Source organism: Mobula hypostoma, chromosome 17 (genome assembly GCF_963921235.1).
Source record: "Mobula hypostoma chromosome 17, sMobHyp1.1, whole genome shotgun sequence".
NCBI lineage: Eukaryota > Metazoa > Chordata > Chondrichthyes > Myliobatiformes > Myliobatidae > Mobula > Mobula hypostoma.
Genome location: NC_086113.1, coordinates 35,444,104 through 35,465,619, shown reverse-complemented (window position 1 = coordinate 35,465,619; position 21,516 = coordinate 35,444,104). Strand labels below are relative to the sequence as shown.

At 39.7% G+C, this 21,516-nt stretch overlaps 1 protein-coding gene across 5 annotated transcripts in view; it reads left to right on the top strand.

Annotated features, from left to right (window-relative positions):
* The window catches only part of fhod3b (formin homology 2 domain containing 3b), a 591,169-nt gene that overhangs the window by 506,234 nt on the left and 63,419 nt on the right, over positions 1–21,516 (top strand). For all 5 annotated transcript variants that reach the window (XM_063069714.1, XM_063069715.1, XM_063069713.1 and 2 more), the window contains one exon: positions 17,628–17,786. In XM_063069714.1, coding sequence (XP_062925784.1) covers positions 17,628–17,786 — 159 coding nt within the window. The remainder of the gene's footprint in view (positions 1–17,627; positions 17,787–21,516) is intronic.

Genomic DNA, 21,516 nt, shown 5'->3' with positions numbered 1-21,516 from the left:
TATGGCATTCCCCCTAGTCGGCCTGTCCACATACTGTGACAGGAATCTGTCCTGGACTCAGTGAACAAACTCTGCCCCATCTAAATCATTGGAACTAATCAGGTGGCAATCAATATTAGGGAAGTTAAAGTCACCCATAATAACAACCCTGTTATTTTTGCACCTTTCCAAAATCTGTCTCCCAATCTGCTCCTCTGTATCTCTGCTGCTACCAGAGGGCCTATAGAATACCCCCAATAGAGTAACTGCTCCCTTCCTGTTCCTGACTTCCACCCATACTAATGTACAGAATAAAAGACACAGACAAACACACCTGAAGGAACTCGGCAGGTCAGGCAGCATCTATGGAAAGGAATAAAGAGCCAGTGTTTCAGTCCACGACTCTTCATCAGGACACCTGGTGAGTCCTGATGAAGGGTCTTGGACCGCTATGTTGTCTCATCTTTCCTTTACTGTTGACTGACCTGTTGTGTTCCTCCAGCATTTTGTGTATGTTACTTAAATGATACCAGGAATGTGGTGGTTCAGTGACAAGGAGAGATGAGAAAGGTGAGATTAATTAGCCTACAACCATTAAGATTAAGAAGATATTACAAAGGAGAATGTTAGATAACCAGAGGAACCATTTTAAGGTTAATGAGAAAAAAATCCTGGAGGTAAAAACAAGATTAAAATTTAGACAACACACATCAAAGTTGCTGGTGAACGCAGCAGGCCAGGCAGCATCTCTAGGAAGAAGTGCAGTCGACGTTTCAGGCCGAGACCCTTCGTCAGGACTAACTGAAGGAAGAGTGAGTAAGGGATTTGAAAGTTGGAGGGAGAGGGGGAGATCCAAAATGATAGGAGAAGACAGGAGGGGGAGGGATGGAGCCAAGAGCTGGACAGGTGATAGGCAAAAGGGATACAAGAGGATCATGGGACAGGAGGTCCGGGAAGAAAGTCAAGGAGGTGGGGGGGACCCAGAGGATGGGCAAGGGGTATATTCAGAGGGACAGAAGGAGAAAAAGGAGAGTGAGAGAAAAAATGTATGTATAAAAATAAGTAACAGATGGGGTACGAGGGGGAGGTGGGGCATTAGCGGAAGTTAGAGAAGTCGATGTTCATGCCATCAGGTTGGAGGCTACCCAGAGGGAATATAAGGTGTTGTTCCTCCAACCTGAGTGTGGCTTCCATCTTTACAGTAGACAGTCAATCAAAATAATTTGGAACAAGTGGGGGGAAAAATGGGTGGAGATGGCTTCTGGAGTCATTTTCAAAACGAAAGTTTAAAATCTGACTTTAGAGGGGGGTCCTGGGATTTATTGGATAACTCTTTAAAGGGGTCAGGGCAGGTACAATGGGCTGAAGAACCACCTGCATTGTATGCTGGAATAACTTGTAAAACAGCACTTGCCTTGCAGCACCTGTTCTCGGGCAAGTTATTTTAATGCAATGTACAGGCACCAGACTGGAGTTGCATTGCCAAGGATTTATTGTTCAGAAGTCTGTTTAAAAATAGAGAGCTGCTTTGCACTTTTGGAGCTCTGTGTCTGAAACATGGGCACACACCCTTCCAGCACTGCAGATCTTTAAGCAAGGTTTGGATTTCTCTAGTATCTTTCAGAAGCACTTTCCACTAGCTGCAGAAATTTTTTGAAGGGCAACCATTGTTATATTGTCAAAGATACTGTGGGCAAATTGCACACAGCAGGATCCTGCAAGCTACAGGATCAAGTAATTGCTTTTACAGGAAATGGCAAATGCAAATTGAACAGAATAAAATGATAATCCCCCTGTGAAATAATGCAATGAGTTTGTTTATGATCACTTGAAAGAACAAACAAGATATTAATTTAACATCTCCTGTTTAAGTAAATCTACTTGTAATCCCAGGTTATATCTGTTGAAGATACAAGAGACTACAGATGCTGGAAATCTGGAGTGATCCACCAAGGAGCTGAAGGAACTCAGTGGATCTGGCAGCATTTATAGAGGGAAATGGATACTCATCATTTCAAGTCATAGAATCTCAACTCAAAACATCAGCTGTACACTTCCTTCCATAGATGCTGCCTGATTCACTGCGTTCCTCCAGTTCCTCGGTATCTGTTGAATTTATTTTTAAACTAGATGCAAAAGTACTGCTCCAATGTGCAATTTCCACATCAGTGGTGCATCGTTTCAGTGGTCATTTCCTCCAAAACACCATGTGGAGTCCTGATCAAGTTACCCTGAGATGATACTTACTTTGCAATCCAGGACAACTAGGTTTAAAACCACTGTTTGCTGGTAATTCCTTTAAAACATCCCATGTGTGTCTTTTGGGTCCCCACTTTCCAGCTTCCTCCCATTCCCCCTTTATTCTTGACTCCTTCCATAACATAAGCCTTGTCCCTTGCTTCTTTTGCTCCTGGTACTTTTACTCAACCATACTAGAGCCAAGCCCATTCGCTTGTCACTACCTCAGCTACCCATTTTCCTCCAAAAAGCTTGCACCTCAGCCACATAGCACTGAAACTTCCATTCCACTCACCCAGTTCGAGTTGCAATCCTTATGTTAGGTAACTTTCAACTTCTTACTTATTGACAAACTCCCAAGCTCCAATTCTTAGCCTATTCCCAATGGTAACCCTCTTCCCCATTGTCTTTTCTTCCCTAACCTCCCCCCCCCCCCCACCACTCAACCAAATGCCTCGAGACAGAGATGGAAAATCCATTTTGTGGTCATAGAAGCTTTGGATCTTGGTGCTCAGAAATTTCCAGTAGCAAACCTGCAATAGCAACCATCAAAATCACTCAAATGGATGTACTAGGTTTTTCAGACAATCATCAACTTTTGAGATGGGTTTCTGAGAGTGATACTCAGACTTTGAAGGTGCCTGTTAAACAGTTTGTCCCATATGGTCAATAAATCCATAAGATTATAAAATATATAAGAGCGGAATTATACCACTCAGCCCATTGAGTCTGCTTTGCCATTCAATCATGGCTGATTTTTTTCCCTCAATTCCATTCCCCTCATTCCCCTGTCTTTTCTCCATAACCCTTAACCCCTTTATAAATCAAGAATCTGCTTGAAGTACACCCAATGATTTCCCCTTCAAAGCCATATATGACAAAAAAAGTTAGAGATTTACTATTGTCTGCCTGAAGAAATTCCTCTTCATCTCAGTTCTAAAGGGATGTTTCTTTACTCTAAGGTTGTACCCTCAAATCTGAGACTCTCCTCCTAATGGAATCATCTTCTTTACATCCACTCTAGTCAGGCCTTTGAGTATTCAACCAACAAATCGTTGGGAGCTTGCCGGCCCACAAGATCAAATGTTTTACCTCCTTAACAAAAGAAAAATAAACAGAAAAATCCGAGATGAAATGTGAATTAGCTTGTGAATTCTGGATCAAAGAAGGTATAGAGAAAGACTTTCAAAGGGGCAAAGGGAATTGGAAGATACGAAGAAACCAACAGGAGAAATGTCATGAATGAGCTCATGCTTTCTCGTTCTGCAAAGGAGATTGATCAGCATACATTAATAGTTTTCAAATCATTTAGCATAGTGGTTGTCATTAAATCTCACTGGGTCAAAATCCTGGAACTCTTTCTCTACCTGCATAGTGGTATACCAACACCTCAAGGGGTGCAGTGGTTCAAGAAGGTAGCTCACCATCACCTCAAGGGCAACTAAAGATGGGAAATTAAATGGTGGCTTACATCCCCCGAATGAATAAGTGAAGCTTCCTTTCAAATGATTAGTGCACAATTAATGTGCAAATCCATGAAATTAAAAAGATAATAAGGAATTGTATTTTTTATGAAACCATCAGTGGAGCAGGATAAATTGGCCAGCAATTTGTTTATTGACAATTGATAGATATCTCTCCTTCATCAAAAGTTGCTGACCATTTTATTTTTTAATTACTGTTAGTGACTTTCATGTACAGTTACATTTTTTAGCAAGATTTGAACAAAAGGTCGACAAGGTCATTCTGTGAGATTTCCTGCCTGGGAATTTATAATCAACTGCCATTTCAACAAGAGCAGTTAACTGTGTTAATGTTTTTCAATTTTTATTATTAAATCTACAGCAATGTCTTTATTCTTTAATATCATTCTTTTTTGCATGAATCGATAAAATGAATGTTTGCCCAACAGTTGGACTGCATAGTGCTGAAGATGAAAATAAATCACATGTGCGACTATTACTGGATCAAATTACATCAGTTGGGAATTCAAGGCATTTGCAGGCATGACTCACTTCTGTAACCATAATGTGATTTCCATATCGGAGACACTACGATGATGCAATGCCCAGTGCAAAGCTCTTTTGTCGAGCACCACCGGGACAATGTAGTTTTAAAACCCCAGCCTTGTACCCCACAGTATCCAAGTTGCAAATACTGCACAGCTGATGCCAGTAATTCACTGCTTCAAGGCTTATGACCCAGCCATAGGCCTGATGAGATCTGAGGTCAACTTCTTGAGCCTGCTTGGAAGAGAAGACTTGACTGCGCCTCTTGATTGTGCCTAGTCATTTGCAATCAAGATTTTGAACCCCAGATCTTGATTGCAGCTGAATATTGAGAGGATGATGACCCAAATTGTTTTGTCCCACAGCTCCTGTGCTATGATAGTACATATCTTAGATTTAGTTTATTTATTCCAGTAACAAAACTGAGATATAACAGTTTTGTTAATAATTGATGAATAATATTTTAATGATAAAATTGATCTATTTAGTTCTTCCATTCTGAAATATTATTTTGTCACTTTAAAAAAATGAAGTACAATAAATAACAAATCCAGAATATTGGTCACAAATTAGTATTTTGACACTTGGTTGCAATTTCTATTCTGATAAGGAATGGCTGCTATATTTCTGGAGATTAGATATTGAAGGATGATGTTGATGAATCTATTCTTCTTCCTATTCTGCATTTATTTATACTTAATGTGACTCTATGGGGGAGTGGGGGGGGGGAGACAACTCTTTCAGTAAGTTTGAAAGTATGTCATCATATGTTTTTAGAAGCATCCTGTCTTTGGACAGTGCATTTAAGTCACATTTGGTTCACCTTTCCATTGCACTGATGTTCGTCCATTTGTGTTCTGTTCTGTCACTGACAAGATCATGCTCTTTAGTTTTGAAATGAAGGCAGATAATGCTGGAAATAATCAGCAGGTCAAACAACAACTATGGAGAGTGAGAGATGCAGTATTATCATAGACACAGATTCGGCAGTTGCTGGAAATCAATATTAACATTTCAGGTTGATGAGCTTTCATCACATTTTAGTTTTGCTTTATTCTTTAATCAGTTTTGGTCTGATCAAAATTTTGATCTATTTTACAAAAGCTGTTACGGGACTTTTTATTAGTTGCAGTGAGCACAACATTTTGTTTAACTTTTCTAATTCAAACTATAGTACATTGCTTTTTAATTTGGAAAATTTACCAGTTTAGGCCATCATCTTTGTAAAGCCGCATGATACAGTTGCTTAAATTTATACCTTGATCTCCTCACTAGCCAAACAGCAGGGAATAATTAACCTTTCCTGTGCTCAACCTGAATGCTTCAATCATAATTCTGTAGCTCTTGCCAGTGATGCCACATCCCATGAATAAACTTCAATAACGAACAGATTTTAAAATAAGCTTGAAAAATACTTGATTACAAAGGGAAGCAGCCTTTTTTGGGAAGGATAGAGAGAAACTGTGTGGAAAGGCATAGAAGCAAATGTAACTATTAACCAATAACTTGCTTGAAGGTGTAATTTTCAAAGTTTTGTCAAGTTTCCTTTGCACAAATGGAAACAATTTTATGTCAGTAACAGCCTTTTAACAATGAGTTGTACAAATTATAGTTATAAAAATGTCCATTACTGATAACTTTACTGCATCAGTCAGTTAAAATAAAACAAAAATTAACACTATTAATGAAAAGACTTCTAATGATTTCTTAACATGGGGTTGTTCTTTGTTTCTTCATAATTCATCTGGTACAAGTTTGAATGATCCAACATCTGCATTTTAATTATAGGCATCAGAGATTCCCGTGCTCTGAGAGAGAAAGAATTTGCTACTCCTCTGAACAGGCACATCCATAATCATTGCCAATAACAAAAATGAAGGATCATCGTTAAGTTTTACCTTCAGCATATCTAAGTTGTAGGGGGAAAAATTATAAACTGGTTCCGTATGCAACAAAGAATTGCTGTTAGTAAACTTAAACCACTGTTAGCACATCTGACTGACTGAAATGCTGGCAGCATTTTCAAAGGTGGCTTCAATAAACCTAACACAGATGGGAAAAATCCTGTGGCTTATTGTGTTTAGGTAGGGATTGAATGTACAGAAGTGACCTAACGAAGATTTTAAAATAACAATTCAATTGTTTCTTCTTTAAGATTACTGGGGATCTGCCTTCAAAATAAAAAGTTGCAATTCAGAACAAAGTTAACAAACCTCAAATCAAGCTCATAATGCAAATTCAAATTCATCAGTACTTAAATTACTATTTTGCCATAGCTTCATACCGCATGGAAACATGTCCTTTGGCCCATCTTGTCCATGCCAACAGAATTGCCCAGTGAGCTGGTTCCATCTGCCCACAATTTTGCATTGGATGTTAACCCAGTCTCCTGATATGACCAAGATCCAGTTTATAAAATTTTGATGTTAAAACTTGTCTTTACGCTTGCCCCTTCCTTTTACTAAGAGTTAGCTTTTAAAACCTCCAGGATCTCTGATCTCCCACAATTCTAGTTTCTTATACAAAGCAATCTATTGACCAACTTCAATTCATTCAGAATGCTGCTGCTAGACTTTTAATAAAAACCAGGATGAGGGAAAAATATCACTCTGGTCCTAGCTACTGTGCATTGGCTTCTTTTATCTTTTTAAATTTATTTCAAACTTCCCTTGTTTTTAATGCTGTCAATGATCTGGGACTGGAGTACACCACAGAATCATTTTTATTTTATAATCCTGCTCAAGCTCTCAGGTCTTCATCCTCCAGTCTCTTAAATTTAAGCAAGTTCCCTCAAAAGATCAGGTTTTTTGAGCCATGCACCTAAATTGTGGAATTCAATATCTTAAAAAAAAAGCTACAAGAGATGCAGACTCAGATGACACTTTTAAATGCTACCTCATAGCCTATTTATTTAACCTTTCTTTTAATGAACATCTTTTTGTCTTTTATTTTCTTTTTTTTTTAATTTTTAAAGTTTTATTTTCATGTTTGCACTTTTCCCCCATTGTAAAACACTTTGAATTACATTATTTGTGTGAAAATTGCTCTATAAATAAGACTATTAAATCTTGTTTGAATGTTTCCTGGGATTGATGGTTGTACTACTAATTATTTGCCTTTTCATTAACTAATTTAATCTGTTCTTTTAAACACCTGTCTCTTAGCTCCACTTCGCTATGATGATTGTACGTTCTAGTATCAATTATTTGGCGACTATAAAGTATATCACTTCTGTGAAATATCTTCCATCAAATTGTATATTAAAGATACAACATCAGTGAGTACAGAGAGAGTTTGTAATCCTTGGTAAATGTTAAGATCTGTCTTCAGTTGATGGCATCTGTGTTGAAATGTAAAGCTTGCTGTCTGATACAGTCATGCTTAATTTTATCCAATAGGGTTTTATACACAAAAAAAACAGCTTTTTAAAAAAAAAACTTCAATTTTGAAATATATCCCTGGCACACTTTGAATCCTTGTAACAGAATTGCAGCAAAATATTTTGGAGAAATATTATTGTGGATGTCTATTGTGAAAACGCTAGAACGGGATTAAGTCACTAACCTAATCTTAAATATAATTCCATGCCAGCTTCGCCACCTATTGTTATTTGGTAACTTTGCTCCATTTCAAGGACTGAGTCTGGATGGCAAGGATGATGTTAGATCAGGTGATAGAGTAGCTGGTGAAAAGGTAGATGCAATGTGCAGAGGAACTGTGAGAAAGAATAGGCAGTGGGTAGAGAATAAATGCAGTCAGTTAGATGAGTTGAAATGTGTTTAATGTGAGAAGTATTAAGAACAAAAGTGATGACCTTTGAGCATGGATCAGTACTTGGAGTTTCAATGTTGTGGCCATTAGAAACCTGATGTTGCAAGAGCAGGATTAATAACCATCATGGAGAAATCATCTAATGAGTCTGTGTAGGTGAGAGACAGCAAAAGGAAAGAACCATCTCTCTATGGGAAGTATTCTTGAGGCGCTGAAGAGCAGATAAGTAGGCAAATTTTGGAAAGGTGCCAAAATAACAGGGTTGTTGTAACGGGAACTTCAACTTCCCTAATATTGATTGTCATCCCCTTAGTGCAAAAGGTTTGGATGGGGTAGAATTTGTTAGGTGTGTCCAGGAAGGATTTCTGACTCAAGTATAGAAAGGCTGACTCGAGGAGAGGCAATACTGGATCTGATGCTAGGCAATAAACCAGGTCGGATATCAGATCGTTTAGTGGGAGACCATTTCGGAGACAGTGACCACAACTCCCTATCCTTAACTATAGCCTTGAAGAGGGATAGGAGTAGATGGTATGGGAAGGTATTTAAGACCATATGACATAGGAGCAGAATTAGGCCATTGGCCCATCGAGTCTGCCTGCCATTCAATCATGACTGATCCTTTTTTCCCCTCCTCAACCCCATTCCCCGGCCTTCTCTGAATGAAGAACCTATCAATCTCTGCCTTAAATACACCCAACAACCTGGTTTCCACAGCTGCCAGTGACAGCAAATTCCGCAAATTCATCACACTCTGGCTGAAGAAATTTCTCAATATCTGTTTTAACTGGGCGTCTCTCTATCCAGAGGCTGTGCCCTCTTGTCCTAGTCTCCCCCAGCATGGGAAACATCCTTTCCACATCTACTCTGTCTAGGCCTTTCAACATTTGAAAGGTTTCATGGAGATCCTCCATCATCCTTCTGAATTCCAGCGAGTACAGACCCAGAGCCATCAAATGTTCCTCGTATGATAACCCTTTCATTCCTGGAATCATCCTTGTGAACCACCTCTGGACACTCTCCAATGTCAGCACATCTTTTCTTAGATGAGGAGCCCAAAACTGATCACCATACTCAAAGTGAGACCTCACCAGTGCTTTATAAAGCCTCAGCATCCCATCCCTGCTCTTGTATTCTAAACTTCTTAAAATGAATGCTAATATTTCCTTCCTCCCCACCGACTCAACCTGCAAGTTAGCCTTCAGGTATTCTGCACGAGGACTCCCAAGTCCCTTTGCATCTCAGATTTTTGGATTTTCTCCCTGTTTAGAAAATGGTCTGTACCTTTATTTCTACTCCCAAAGTGCATGACCATACATTTTTCAACATTGTAATTCGTTTGCCACTTTCTAGCCCATTCTCCTAATCTGTCTCAGACCTTTTGCAGCCTACCTAATTGGGGAAGGGGGAATTGTGATGCTACTAGGCAGGAACTGGAGTACTTAAATTGGGAACAGATGTACTCAGGGAAATACACAACAGAAGTGTGGAGATTCCAGGGGGGTTCTGGATAGGTTTGTCCCAATAAGGCAGGGAAAAGATGGTAGGATGAAGGAACCGTGGTTGACAAGAAATGTGGAACATCTAGTCAAGTGGAAGAAGGAAGTTTACTTAAGGTTTAGAAAGCAAGAATCAGATAAGGCTCTAAAGAGTTACAAGGTAGCCAGAAAGGAGCTGAAGAACGGACAGTAGAGAGCTAGAAGGGGAGATGCGAAGGCCTTGGTGGGTAGGATTAGAGATTAGCAAAGTGAGGATAGGACCATTTAGAGATAGTAGAGGAAAGTCATTAATGAATACTTTTGCTTCAGCATTCAACAGTGATAGGGAACTTAATGTACAGTATATGAGTACAGCATAAAGCAGGTTAATATGTTAGAATATGTCGATGTTAAGATAGAACTTTTGAAAAACATTAGGATAGTTAAGTCCTCAGGGACAGACAAAATATACCCAAGGTTACTATGGGAAGCATGGGGAGAGATTGCTGTGCCTTTGCAGTGATTGTTGCGTTCTCACTGGCCAAAGGAGTAGTGCCAAATGGTTGGATATAATAAATGGTTATTCCATTGTTCAAAAAAGGGAGTAGGGATAATCTGGGGATTATGGAATATGAGTGTTTGGAGAAGCATAGTCTGATTAATGATAGTCAGTATAGCTTTGAGAAGGACAAGTCATGCCTCACGAGCCTGATTAAATTCTTTGAGGAAGTTACAGTGCACATTGATGAAGATAGAGCAGTAGATGTGATACATATGGATTTTAGTAAGGCATTTGATAAGGTTTCCCACAGTAGGCTCATTCAGGTTAGGAGCCACGGGATCTAGGGAAACTTGGCTGTGTGAATTCAGAATTGGCTTGCCCATAGAAAGTAGAAACTGGTCGTAGATGGACTGTATTCTACCTGATGGTCGGTGACCAGTGGTGTTCTCCATGGATCTGTTCTGAGACCCCTGCTCTTCATGATTTTTATAAATGTCTTAGATGAGGAGATGGAATGATGGGTTAGTAAATTTGCAGATAACATGAAGGTTGGTAGAGTAGTGGATAGTGTAGAGGGTGCTGGAGGTTCCAGTGGGATATTGACAGATTGCAGAGCTGGGCTGAGAAGTGGCAGATGGAGTTCAACATGGAAAAGTGTGCAGTGATTAATTTTGCAAGGTCAAATTTGAAGACAGAATATGGGTTTAATGATAGGATACTTAGTGGTGTGGAGGAAGAGAGGGATATTGGGGTCTGTGCCCATAGATCCTTCAGAATTGCTGTACAAGTTGATAGGGTAGTTAAGGCGTATGTTGTATTGGCCTTCATTAGTCAAGAGAATCAGTGCAAGATCTGTGAGGTATTGTTGCAGCTCTATAAAACCCTAGTTAGACCACTCTTGGAATATTGTGCTCAGTTCTGCTTGCTTCATTGTAGGAAGGATTTGGAAGCTTTAGAGATGGTGCAGAAAGGATTTATCAGGATGCTGCCTGGACTAGGGGTATGTCTAATGAAGATAGCTTGAGGGAGCTAAGGCTTTGGATTGAGGAAGGATGAAAGGAGACTTAATTCGGATGTACAAAATGATAAGAAGCATAGATAGAGTGGTTAGCCAGTGAGTTTTCTTCACAGGGTGGAAATGACTAATACAAAAGGACATAATTTTTAGGTGATTGGAGAAAACTATAAGGGAGTATGTCAGAGGTAAGTTCTTTACACCGGATGTGGTGTATGCTCTGCCAGAGGTGGTAGATACTTAAGGGACTTTAAAAAAAATTCTTAGATAGGCATATGGATGATAGAAAAAAGGTTTATGTAAGAGGGAAGGTTTAGATTCATTTTTTTATTGGTTAGAAGGTCAGGACAACATCGTGGGCCAAAGGGCCTGTACTGTGCTGTTATGTTCTATAGCAGAGATGTTGTCAAGGGTGACTTCAACTTTACTAATATTGAATGGCACCCGCTCAGTATAATAGGTTTAGATGGGACAGAATTTGTTAGGAGTGTCCAGAAGGACTACTGACACCATGTGTGGGCAGGCCAAATGGAGGAGTGGCCATACTGGATCAGGTACTAGGCAATGAACTTGGTCAGGTGACAGACTTCTCAGTGGGCAAGCAATTTGGAGATTGTTACCACAGCTTCCTGACTCTTGGCAAAGTCGTGGACAAGGATAAAAGCAGACAACATGGAGAAGTATTTAACTGGGGGAGGGCTAATTATGATAGTCTTTAGGAGGACTTTGGGAGTGCAAAATTGGGAATAAATGTTCTCAGAATTGCTACCATTTGCAAGTGGTTACGGATAGGTTTGTCCCACAGAGACAGGAAAAAGATGGTAGGGTGAAGAGACTATGGTTAACAAGAGAGCTGGAACATTCAGCCAAGAGGAAGAAGGAAGCACACTTAAGGTTTAGGTAGAAAAAAATCAGACTTTACTGTTGAGAGTACTCAGTTGCCAAGAAGGAACTGAAGAATGGACTTAGGAGAGCTAGAGGCAGGCATAAGATGGCCTTAGTGAATAGGACAAACCCTAAGAGGTTCTACGTGAAGAACAGGAGGTTGACTGGAGTGAAGGTAACACACACAAAATGCTGGAGGAACTCAGCAGGTCAGGCAGCATTGATAGAAATGAATAAACGGTCGATCTCTTGAGCTGAACCATTTATCAGGACAGGAGAGGAAGGGGGAAGTCTTCAGAATAGGAAGGTGAGGGAAGGGGGAGGAAGGTGATAGTAGGTGAAGCTGGGTGGGGGATGAATTAAGAAGCTGGTAGGTGATAATTGGAAAGGGCAAGGGGCTTGAAAAAGGAATCTGATAGGAAAGGAGTGTGATCATGAGAGAAAAGGGAAGAGGAAGGGTACCGGGTGAGGTGATAGATGGGTGAGGAGAAGAGGTTAGAGATCAGAGTGTAGAAATGAAGAAGAGGGAAGTGTGACTGGACAAAATTACCACAAGCTGGAGTAATTGATGTTCATGCCATCAGGTTGGAATATGAGGTATTGCTTCTCCAATCTGAGAGTGCCTCATCATGGCAGAAGAGGAGGGCATGGCGTGCCTCGCTTGGCTGATTGATTTTGTCCGAGGTGGTGGTAGGACAAATTAACCAAGGTAGTGTGGTGGCTGTGGTGTATATGGATTACAGTAAGTTGCTTGACAACATTTCACATGGTAGCCTCATCCAGAAAGTCATGAGACATGGGATCCATGGAACTTGGCTACATGGATTCAGAATTGGTTTGCCCATGGAAAGCAGAGGATGGTAGTAGATGGAGTGTAATCTACTTGGAAATGGATGACAGTGGCGTTCCACAGCGATATGCTGGGGACCCTACTGTTTGTAATTTTTCTAAATGACTCGGAAGAGAAAGTGGAAAGATGGTAGTAAGTTTGCAGATGACATGAAGGCTGATGATGATGAGGATAGTGCAAAGGGGCAAAGGGCTTGAAAAAGGAATCTGATCAGTAAGGAGTGTGGATCATGAGAGAAAGGGGAAGAGGAGTTGATAGGTGGGTGAGGAGAAGAGGTAAGAGATCAGAGTGTAGAAATAAAGACGAGGGAAGTGTGACAGGACAAAATTACCCTTGATGTATGTAGGTTACAGTGGGATTTAGATAGGATGCAGAGCTGGGAGGAAAAGTGGCAGATGGAGTTCAATCCAAAAAAGTGTGAAATAATACACTTTGGAAGATCAAACTTGAAAATAGATTACAAGGTTAATGGCAGGATTCTTAACCAGTAGGGAGGATCAGAAGGATCTTGGAGTCCAGGTCCACAGATCCCTCAAAGTTGCTGTGCAAGTTGATAAAGTTATTCAGAAGGCATACGGTGTGTCCTCCTTTGTTAGTTGAAGGATTGAGTTCAAGAGCTGCAAGATAATGTTGCAGCTTTATATTAAAAATGGTTAGAACATACTTAAGAGTGTATGTTCAGTTCTGGTCACCTCATTATCAGAAAGATGTGGAAGATTTAGAGAGGATTTGGAGGCGGTTTATTAAGGTGCTGTCTGGATTCGAAAGCATGTTATATGAGGAAAGGTTGAGTATGCTAGAGCTTTTATTTTTGGAACAAACGAGGATGAGCGATGGCTTGATAGAGATGTATAAGGTTATGAGAGATACAGAGTAGACAGCCTGTGTCTATTTCCCAGGGCAGCAATGGCTAACACCAAAGGACATTATTTTGAGCTGAGTGAAGGAAAGGGGTTTTATACTGAAGTTGTACGTAACTGCCGGGAGTGATAGTAGTTGCTAATACAATAGGGACATTTAAAGACTTTAGGGATGGGTACTTGGATGTAAGAAAAATGGAGTGTTATGGGTTATGAAGGAGGGAAAGGTTAGATTGTTAATGGAGTAGCTATACATAGGTCAGCACAGCATCATGTTTTCAATTCATCCGTTGTTTCTTTTCAACCAAGCCAATTTCTTCCATCCGATAAATCTTCAAGCTATTTAGCACAGCTGGGTTTGGCTTTGTTAAAGATATTGCATATTGCTTCACTGAATCCAAACCAATGTATCATTAATAATCAGTATCAAGACCTATTCCGTCAGAGTAAGCTGATGATTTATATCATTGAATAATAGTGAATTAAATATTTCTATTCTGATCATAGTTGCAGTTTGCCTCTGCCCATCTAACTCTTGGGTTTGCAGCATTTGTATTATCTTGTCAATGACAATGCTCGGGAACTCAAATCTCCTTTCAGTTAACTTGTGCTGCTTCCAGTTTAGTTTATTGCATTCTGTGCTCACAATATTGTATCATCCACATTGGGGAAAAACTGTATGTAGACTGGGTAACCACTATGAGCTCAAATCATGCATCACTTTAATTCTCCACCCCATTCTGCCTCAAATCTTGGTCTTTGGTCTCCTTTCACCATTCTAACAAAGTTTAACATAATCTCAGGAAACAAAATTTGCTATTCTCAGGCTCCTGTAGATACTTGAATATACATCTTGTATGCTTAAGGTGAATGCTATCTCATAATCTTTCTCGTGGCCTTTGCAACTTGTTGACTAACTGCATTGCACTTTGTAACTGTAGCCATTTATTTTACATTGTGTTATTCTTTTTTCTTTTGTACTACCTTGACATACTTATGTTTGGAATGATCTGTCTGGAAGGCATGCAAACAAAGCTCTTCCCCCAGTCTCAATCCATGTGACAATAATAAACCAATTGTCAATACTCAACGTTGACTCCAAGAAAGTCAGCACCTTCTGAGATGAATCTCTCATCTTACAAGAGGATAGAAATATAATGCATTTAATTATTTTTGCTGCATCCTTCTGCACCTAGTCCACCTGCACCTTTTGCTATTCTCCAGCCTGTCTTGCTCTCTTTCAACTGCCTGGTTCAATCCCATCATGTCATTCAATCCACAGCTTGTCTCATTCAATCTCAGCATGTTTCAGTTCTAACTTTTCCCTGCTTTGATGAATGGCTTGAAATATTAATATTATTCCTTTGTTCATTCTTCTCACTTCATAAATACTACCTGAACTATTGAGAGTTTCCAGCAGTTTCTGTTTCTGTTTAAAGTTCCCAGTATTTTAGTTCTGAAATGTAGTCAGTTCTTAATGAGTGCTTTTTATGTGCACTGTTTGATTTAAGTGATCTCTGCCAGTGTTTGAGCATACAGGGTTCTTCGTACTTTCTATCTGTATTATACATATTTCACCATCGTTTTTCTTTTGTCTTCAAATGCATTACTGAGTTGTGTTTCATAAGCTACATCAGTGCCCGATCTGTGCATGTTCACATATTGTACCAAACCCTCTGTATTTCTATGATAGCGTTGCTTTGAACTTGCTTGTATCACAAGATGGTAAGTATATCCTGATAGGAATTCTGTTTGTGTTATGTCTAAACAATGATTCTGTCCTGGCCATTGTAAATGTTAAACACCTAGACGGTCCTGGCAGCGGTGTTTGCATTGGATAAGTGTTTAGATCAATCCCAGCTTGAATTATACACGATTGAAGACATACAATGGGAGACCACATTGAAGATACGTTCAGTAAAATGTTGGCCCAAGCTTTTATTTGAACGTGGGTAGTATCCTGACTATATCGTAATGGTGTGATTTTTTTACACGGGGCGGGGGCAGCAGCTAGATGAAGTATGATATAACTAGGCACTAAAATGGTGTCCCTATTTCCATAAGTGTACAATAAAAGCCACCTTCTGTAAGTAGATCCAGACATGGGCATTAGGAGCACATTTACCATAATGTGAGAAGCATTTAGCACAAGTACAAATACATTGGTGCCCAAGCAGGATATGTACTATTAAAATATAGCTCAAGGGCACCAGACCAAGGCACTTAGAATGCTGGAGTCACTTGGTGCAAGCTGAAAGCAGTAACTGGATAGTGCTCCTTGCTGTGCAGATTAATGGAGAGTGGCATAGTGTTTATTTTCGCTCACAGGCTTGCCTGATTAGGTGCAGGTATCTGACAGATAAAAGAAGGCACTCACCGGTAGGCATTTATTTTATAGATGTCAACAAGTAGAAATTTTTACAGATAGTAGGTAGTGTGGAGATTTGGTGTCCACAGAGATTTAGATTAATTGTATGGGGAAAATAGGTTTTGAAGGAGGGGAAATGCACTCAGTGGCCATTTTATTAGGTACAGGAGCTACCTAATAAAGTAACTACTGTGTGTATGTTCATGGTCTTCTGCTGCTGGAACCCATCTACTTCAAGGTTTGATGTGTTGTGCATTTGCAGATGCTCTTCTGCACACCACTGTTGTAATGCATGGTTATTTGAGTTAACTGTAGCCTTCCTGTCAGTTTGAATCAGTCTGGCCATCATTCTTTTCTGATCTCTCTCAATGGCAAGGCATTTTTACCCACAGAACTGCCACTCATTGAAAGTTTTTAGTTCTTCGCACCATTCTCTGCAAAGTATTTCAGATTTCAGATCTGCTGCCTTAGTCCTATTTCAGTGTAGTATATGACAAGCTCTCAGTCTGGTTGGTCTTCTGTGTAATATTGGCTTTTATATATTAATTAAAATAATGTTTTCTTTTCATTAAGGTCATGGTATCCCTGTAGCTTGAGCACTTTTATTTTAAGAGACAACAGTAATTGGGATAGTCTTAAATTGATACCAGAAGCTACTTTATAGAGAAGAAAAATTGCTGTGAAGTCGTGTAGCTGTACTTAAGGCATTTTTATTGGCTGGTTATACCATGACATTGATAAAAGTTAGGTTACAGAGCATTGCGCTTGCTTGCCACTTCGAATAAATTTTAAAACACGTAGAGCTGAAAGGTTGAGAGTGAACAACACAAAATCCCTTTTGAGAGAAGTATCAACAAACAATTCAAGACTTTTGAAGGTGGTTCCCTGTAATTTCTGCAGGAAGTTGAATACATGGTCAAATTGTCACCTTTGTGTAATTTGATGTTTATGTTGTTGAGATGTGAATGTACACCCTCAACTATTCGTGTAATCAATTTCATGAAAAACTTGTTTGACTTTATGTATAAAGCATATAATTTGATTTTAGCACTCAAGCAATGAACATTTTAATATAAAGTACAATCAAAATCAGAAATCTTATTTCTGTTAATTTTATTTATGTCAGTATGAAAACGGGTAATAAGCAAAATTATATAGTCTGTAGTTATTCCAGGATCATACCCATTGATGCCCTCAGCACAGATTATATTACCTGGAGTTTGCAGTGGGAGTGAATTTGTCTTGGGTGAGATGATGCATATTATCATTCTTGAAGACTCATTTTGAGCACATACAGAATCGGACATCTGGCTCTCTCTTTAGCCCCACTCTGTTCCTACCTATGAATGTGGTTTGTAATGATTTATGGTCTTTAAAAAATGCCCATGTGGGAATATGGACTTGGGAAATAGCACATTTCAATTCATTCAGCATTCTGTTTCTGGATCTGCACAAAATCTCAGTTGAAGAGAAGCTCCCAAGAATAGTAGATGTCTCCTTTAATTTGAATTCTTTTCATTGGCTTGGAAGGAGGAGAATGAGGATACCTTTCCCTAGGTTAGAGTATTGATGTGATGTAGCATGTTCAGATGCATTCTGAAAACTTCATTATTTTGACACATAGATTATGTTCTGTGTGAGTGTGATTTCAGTATCTGTGTTCTCATGTCAGAAAACTGCTGCAGATGGGAAGAGACAAGAAATCATTGTGTTAGACTCAAAGCGAAGCAATGCCATTAACATTGGACTGACTGTATTACCTCCTCCAAGAACAATCAAGACTGCAATTCTTAACTTTGATGAATATGCATTGAACAAAGAAGGAATAGAGGTGAGAGTTCCTGTTTGATTTGCATTTCCATGCAGTAAATTAAGGTAATGATCATTTGCACATACAGTCAATCTAGCGATATATATTAGTTTTCTTACATAGTAGAGTTAAAACTTTTAAACTAAATGGTACAATAATGCACTTTAAACAACTTTTTATAATACTGATTACATTGCAAATATATGCTGGTATTTATATATTGTATTTACGCACATTTCATTCCATATCCGTACTTTAATCTCTAATTTTTATTTTTTATACAGTTCTTTATAATTGTTGAATATTGTTCTTTGTTGCATGTCACGCCTTGACCAAGACAGCACGGCAAATTCCTAATACATCTAAATGTATGCGTTGAATAAAGTTGTTCCTTGATCCTTAATAAGGCTAAATAACATCAGCCTGTGACAAATTAAAGCTAGATTTCCGGTGCATTCTTGGCGTCCCAGTCTTGTTGCGTGCTGCGGCAGAAGTTCAAAGTTATGGGAATCCAGGTGGAATTTGGGAATCAAGTTAATCCAGGTCGGGGATACTCCAGTTTGACTGTAACTCAAACAAGGAAGAGAATGTATTCTGGGCCCATTATTTAGTGCAGGTACAGGTGGAGATGTCTGTTTGTTTTACTATGTAACGCTAGTGTAGAATTGTCTGCACCAGAAGCATTGCAGTAGTTCACAAAGGTAACTCACCCTCACCTTCTCAGGACAATTAGAAATGAGCAATAGATGTTGACGTTTCTAGTGATACCTGCATCTTAAGAGATGACCACAGTTACTTTTTGTTCAACTTTGTGATGAATGGCAAAGATAGGAAGTGCAACACTGTGGTCTTTTCATTACTAAGTATCAGCATTATAGCCAATATTCTATTGTTTTTATTGAAATATGCAAGCTGAGATCGCCACAGTGAGTGTTGAAGAATTATCGGTGGGGATATGAGTGCTGAAGGATGGTGTTTATTCTTTTTAATGTAGGGAGGAGTCTTGTTTTTTTTTGCTCTCTTTTGACATTAAAGACTTTGCTACAATTTGAAGTGTGAATCACAGTATAAGCAAATAAAAGGCTTTTCCCTCCAACCGTAATTCATCAGTTTAACTTCTTACAGTTAGAGCTCCATACGTGTGGTGAGAGGAATCATCAAGTTAATTGGTTTAAGGTATTAACTTTCCTAGAGCATCACCTTATCTCAAGCAGCACTTGCTGCCAGTAGAAACTGAATCTTTGTGTAACAGCTGTGATGCTTGGAAAAATTTCAGAGGAATTGCTTTTAGATGCTTATTTTATTATGAAAAAGGTTCAGACAAATATTAAATAAGTGTAGCCATAATTGTGACTCACATGGACTAATAACTTATTTAAATCTGTAGCATTTTCTGTAACAATAGTAAGAAAGCAATGAGGGATTTATTCATATCTCTGTCCTAATCTAGTTGGTTCCAACATGCCTGATCTTAGAGCCATGTGACATGGAAACAGATCCTTCAGACAACTGAATTTGTACTGACCATCAAGCACACATTTACACTAATAGTATTTGTATTTTCTCCACATTCCCATTAACGCGTCTCAGATTTTACTACCACCCAAATCCTTGTGGCAATTTGTAGTGGCATTTTTAACCTAAAACCTACACTTGCCACAGATGGCACGGAGCCCAGGATTGAATCAGATTACTGGCACTATGAGGTGTGCTACTGTTCTAATTGGTTGAACTTTGCAACCTTCACTCAGAAAATATTTTTTGAATTTAAAGATTAACTGTGATTTTTTAAAAAATCTGCAAACATGACCAATCAAAGGGCTAAATTTTCCTGTGCAGGCTATATTGTAAAACAGCTTCTAAAGAGAGGGTTTATTATTTTGTTAATCTGTTACACAGAAGACAGTTTCCCCATTATCCATTTGACCTTTTATCCTTCCTTCTCTGGGTTGAATGTGTAAATTAATAGCAGTTTTATCATTCTGTCAAATGTAATCTTCTTCACTCCACTTATAGGCTTCATTGTGATTTTCCAAACTAGCTTTGTAAAGAATTTTCTGGAAAGGACAAAGCATAAACTGGTTATAACACAACAGTTAATATAACATTATGCTGTCACCACAGCAGATCATGTTTTTGAGGTATCAGTTTATTACAATTACCTCTAACTTCACCGTTGTGGTATACCATCCAAGAAAAGCTAAATTTTAAAAAATGTGGAATATTTTCGGGAATGTATTCAGCAGTTGGGGGCAGAACCAAAAGAAGGTCAAATCAGATATTGGAAATTAGAAGCAGATGCTAGATCAGTGGAAACATGGGCCTTGTGAATCAGCTTCTGTGGATCGAGATACGGAGTTCAGATGTAAGATACATCATCCTCAAACTCTTAATGGGCATATCTGGGCTGCAGGAAAATTAATGAGGCGCTTCAATGTTAACTCTTTCATTTCTAAACCTGCTCAAAAGGAATTTAGGAAGGATTTTTGATTTTAATCATATTTTGTAGAGGAGTACGAGAAAGGTCAAATTACTTTCACCTCTGCTTTGGTGATTAGTAGAACTTCTGAAATGGGCTTGACTGCAAGTTAAAGTGGATGGGCATGGGAAAAGCATTAAAAGTAGTGGAATTAATTTGTAATATAAATAAAAATCCAACCACTAAACATAAACACAAAATAATCTGCAGATGCTGTTGTCAAAGGAACACTCACAATGCGCTGGAGGAACTCAGCAGGTCAGTCAGCATCAGTTGAAAAGATTAGTCGACGTTTCAGGCCGAAACCCTTCGTCAGGACTGAAGGAAGAACTTTGGGGAGGGTTTGAAAAATGCTGGTAGTTGAAAAAAACAGTAATTTTTAAGACAAAGGACCGAAACCCCTCAGACCTCAACTTCTCAGGCCTTCGGCAGGCCGAAGACCCATCTGCCTCTGATTCTGACCCTGACTGGAACCACCGCCTCCAGAAAAGGGGAACCAGCCCCCGGCGAGCCATGAACTCACTCGCTTCTAACTCCGACCTCAGTTCTGGGGCCCTGCAGGATACAGTCTCCGCCACGCCAAGTTTAGGATCCAGCTCCTACGGAGGTCCCGAAACACTCCAAACCGGAACCGCTCTTACTGCCACTGGGTCCCACCGCCTATCCCATTCCCCCACTACCCTCTTTCCTCCCATCGACTCCCAAACATCCCTCTACCCCTCATCGTCCATCCATTCCTCTGATTCCTCATCCTCCCCTAACTCTGCTCTCCCTAAACATCCCAACCCCTCCTCTCCCTCCTGAGACCTCCCACTCTTCACCCTCCTCCAACCCCAGCCCCAACCATCGCCATGTCTTCACCATCCCCTCTGACCTTCCCCTCTCTGAGGCAGAACATTCTGTCCTTAGCAAGGGCCTCAGTTTTGTCCCCCTCCGTCCACACCTTAGTGAGTTCCACGCCCGCCATGAACTCTTTTTCCATCGCCTACGTCTTCAAGCCTACTTCTTTGGCAATGATTCCCCTCTCCCTACTGATGACCCCTTCTCCTGTCTTCAACCCTCCTCCTCCTTCTGGACACCCCGCCCGGGTCTTCTACCTGCAGTCGATCTCTTCATCTCCAACTGTCACCGAGACATCAACCATCTCAACTTCACCACTCCTCTCTCCTGTTCCAACCGCACTCCCTCTGAACGCACTGCCCTCCACTCTCTCCGCACTAATCCAAACCTCACCATCAAACCTGCTGACAAAGGTGGTGCCGTAGTAGTCTG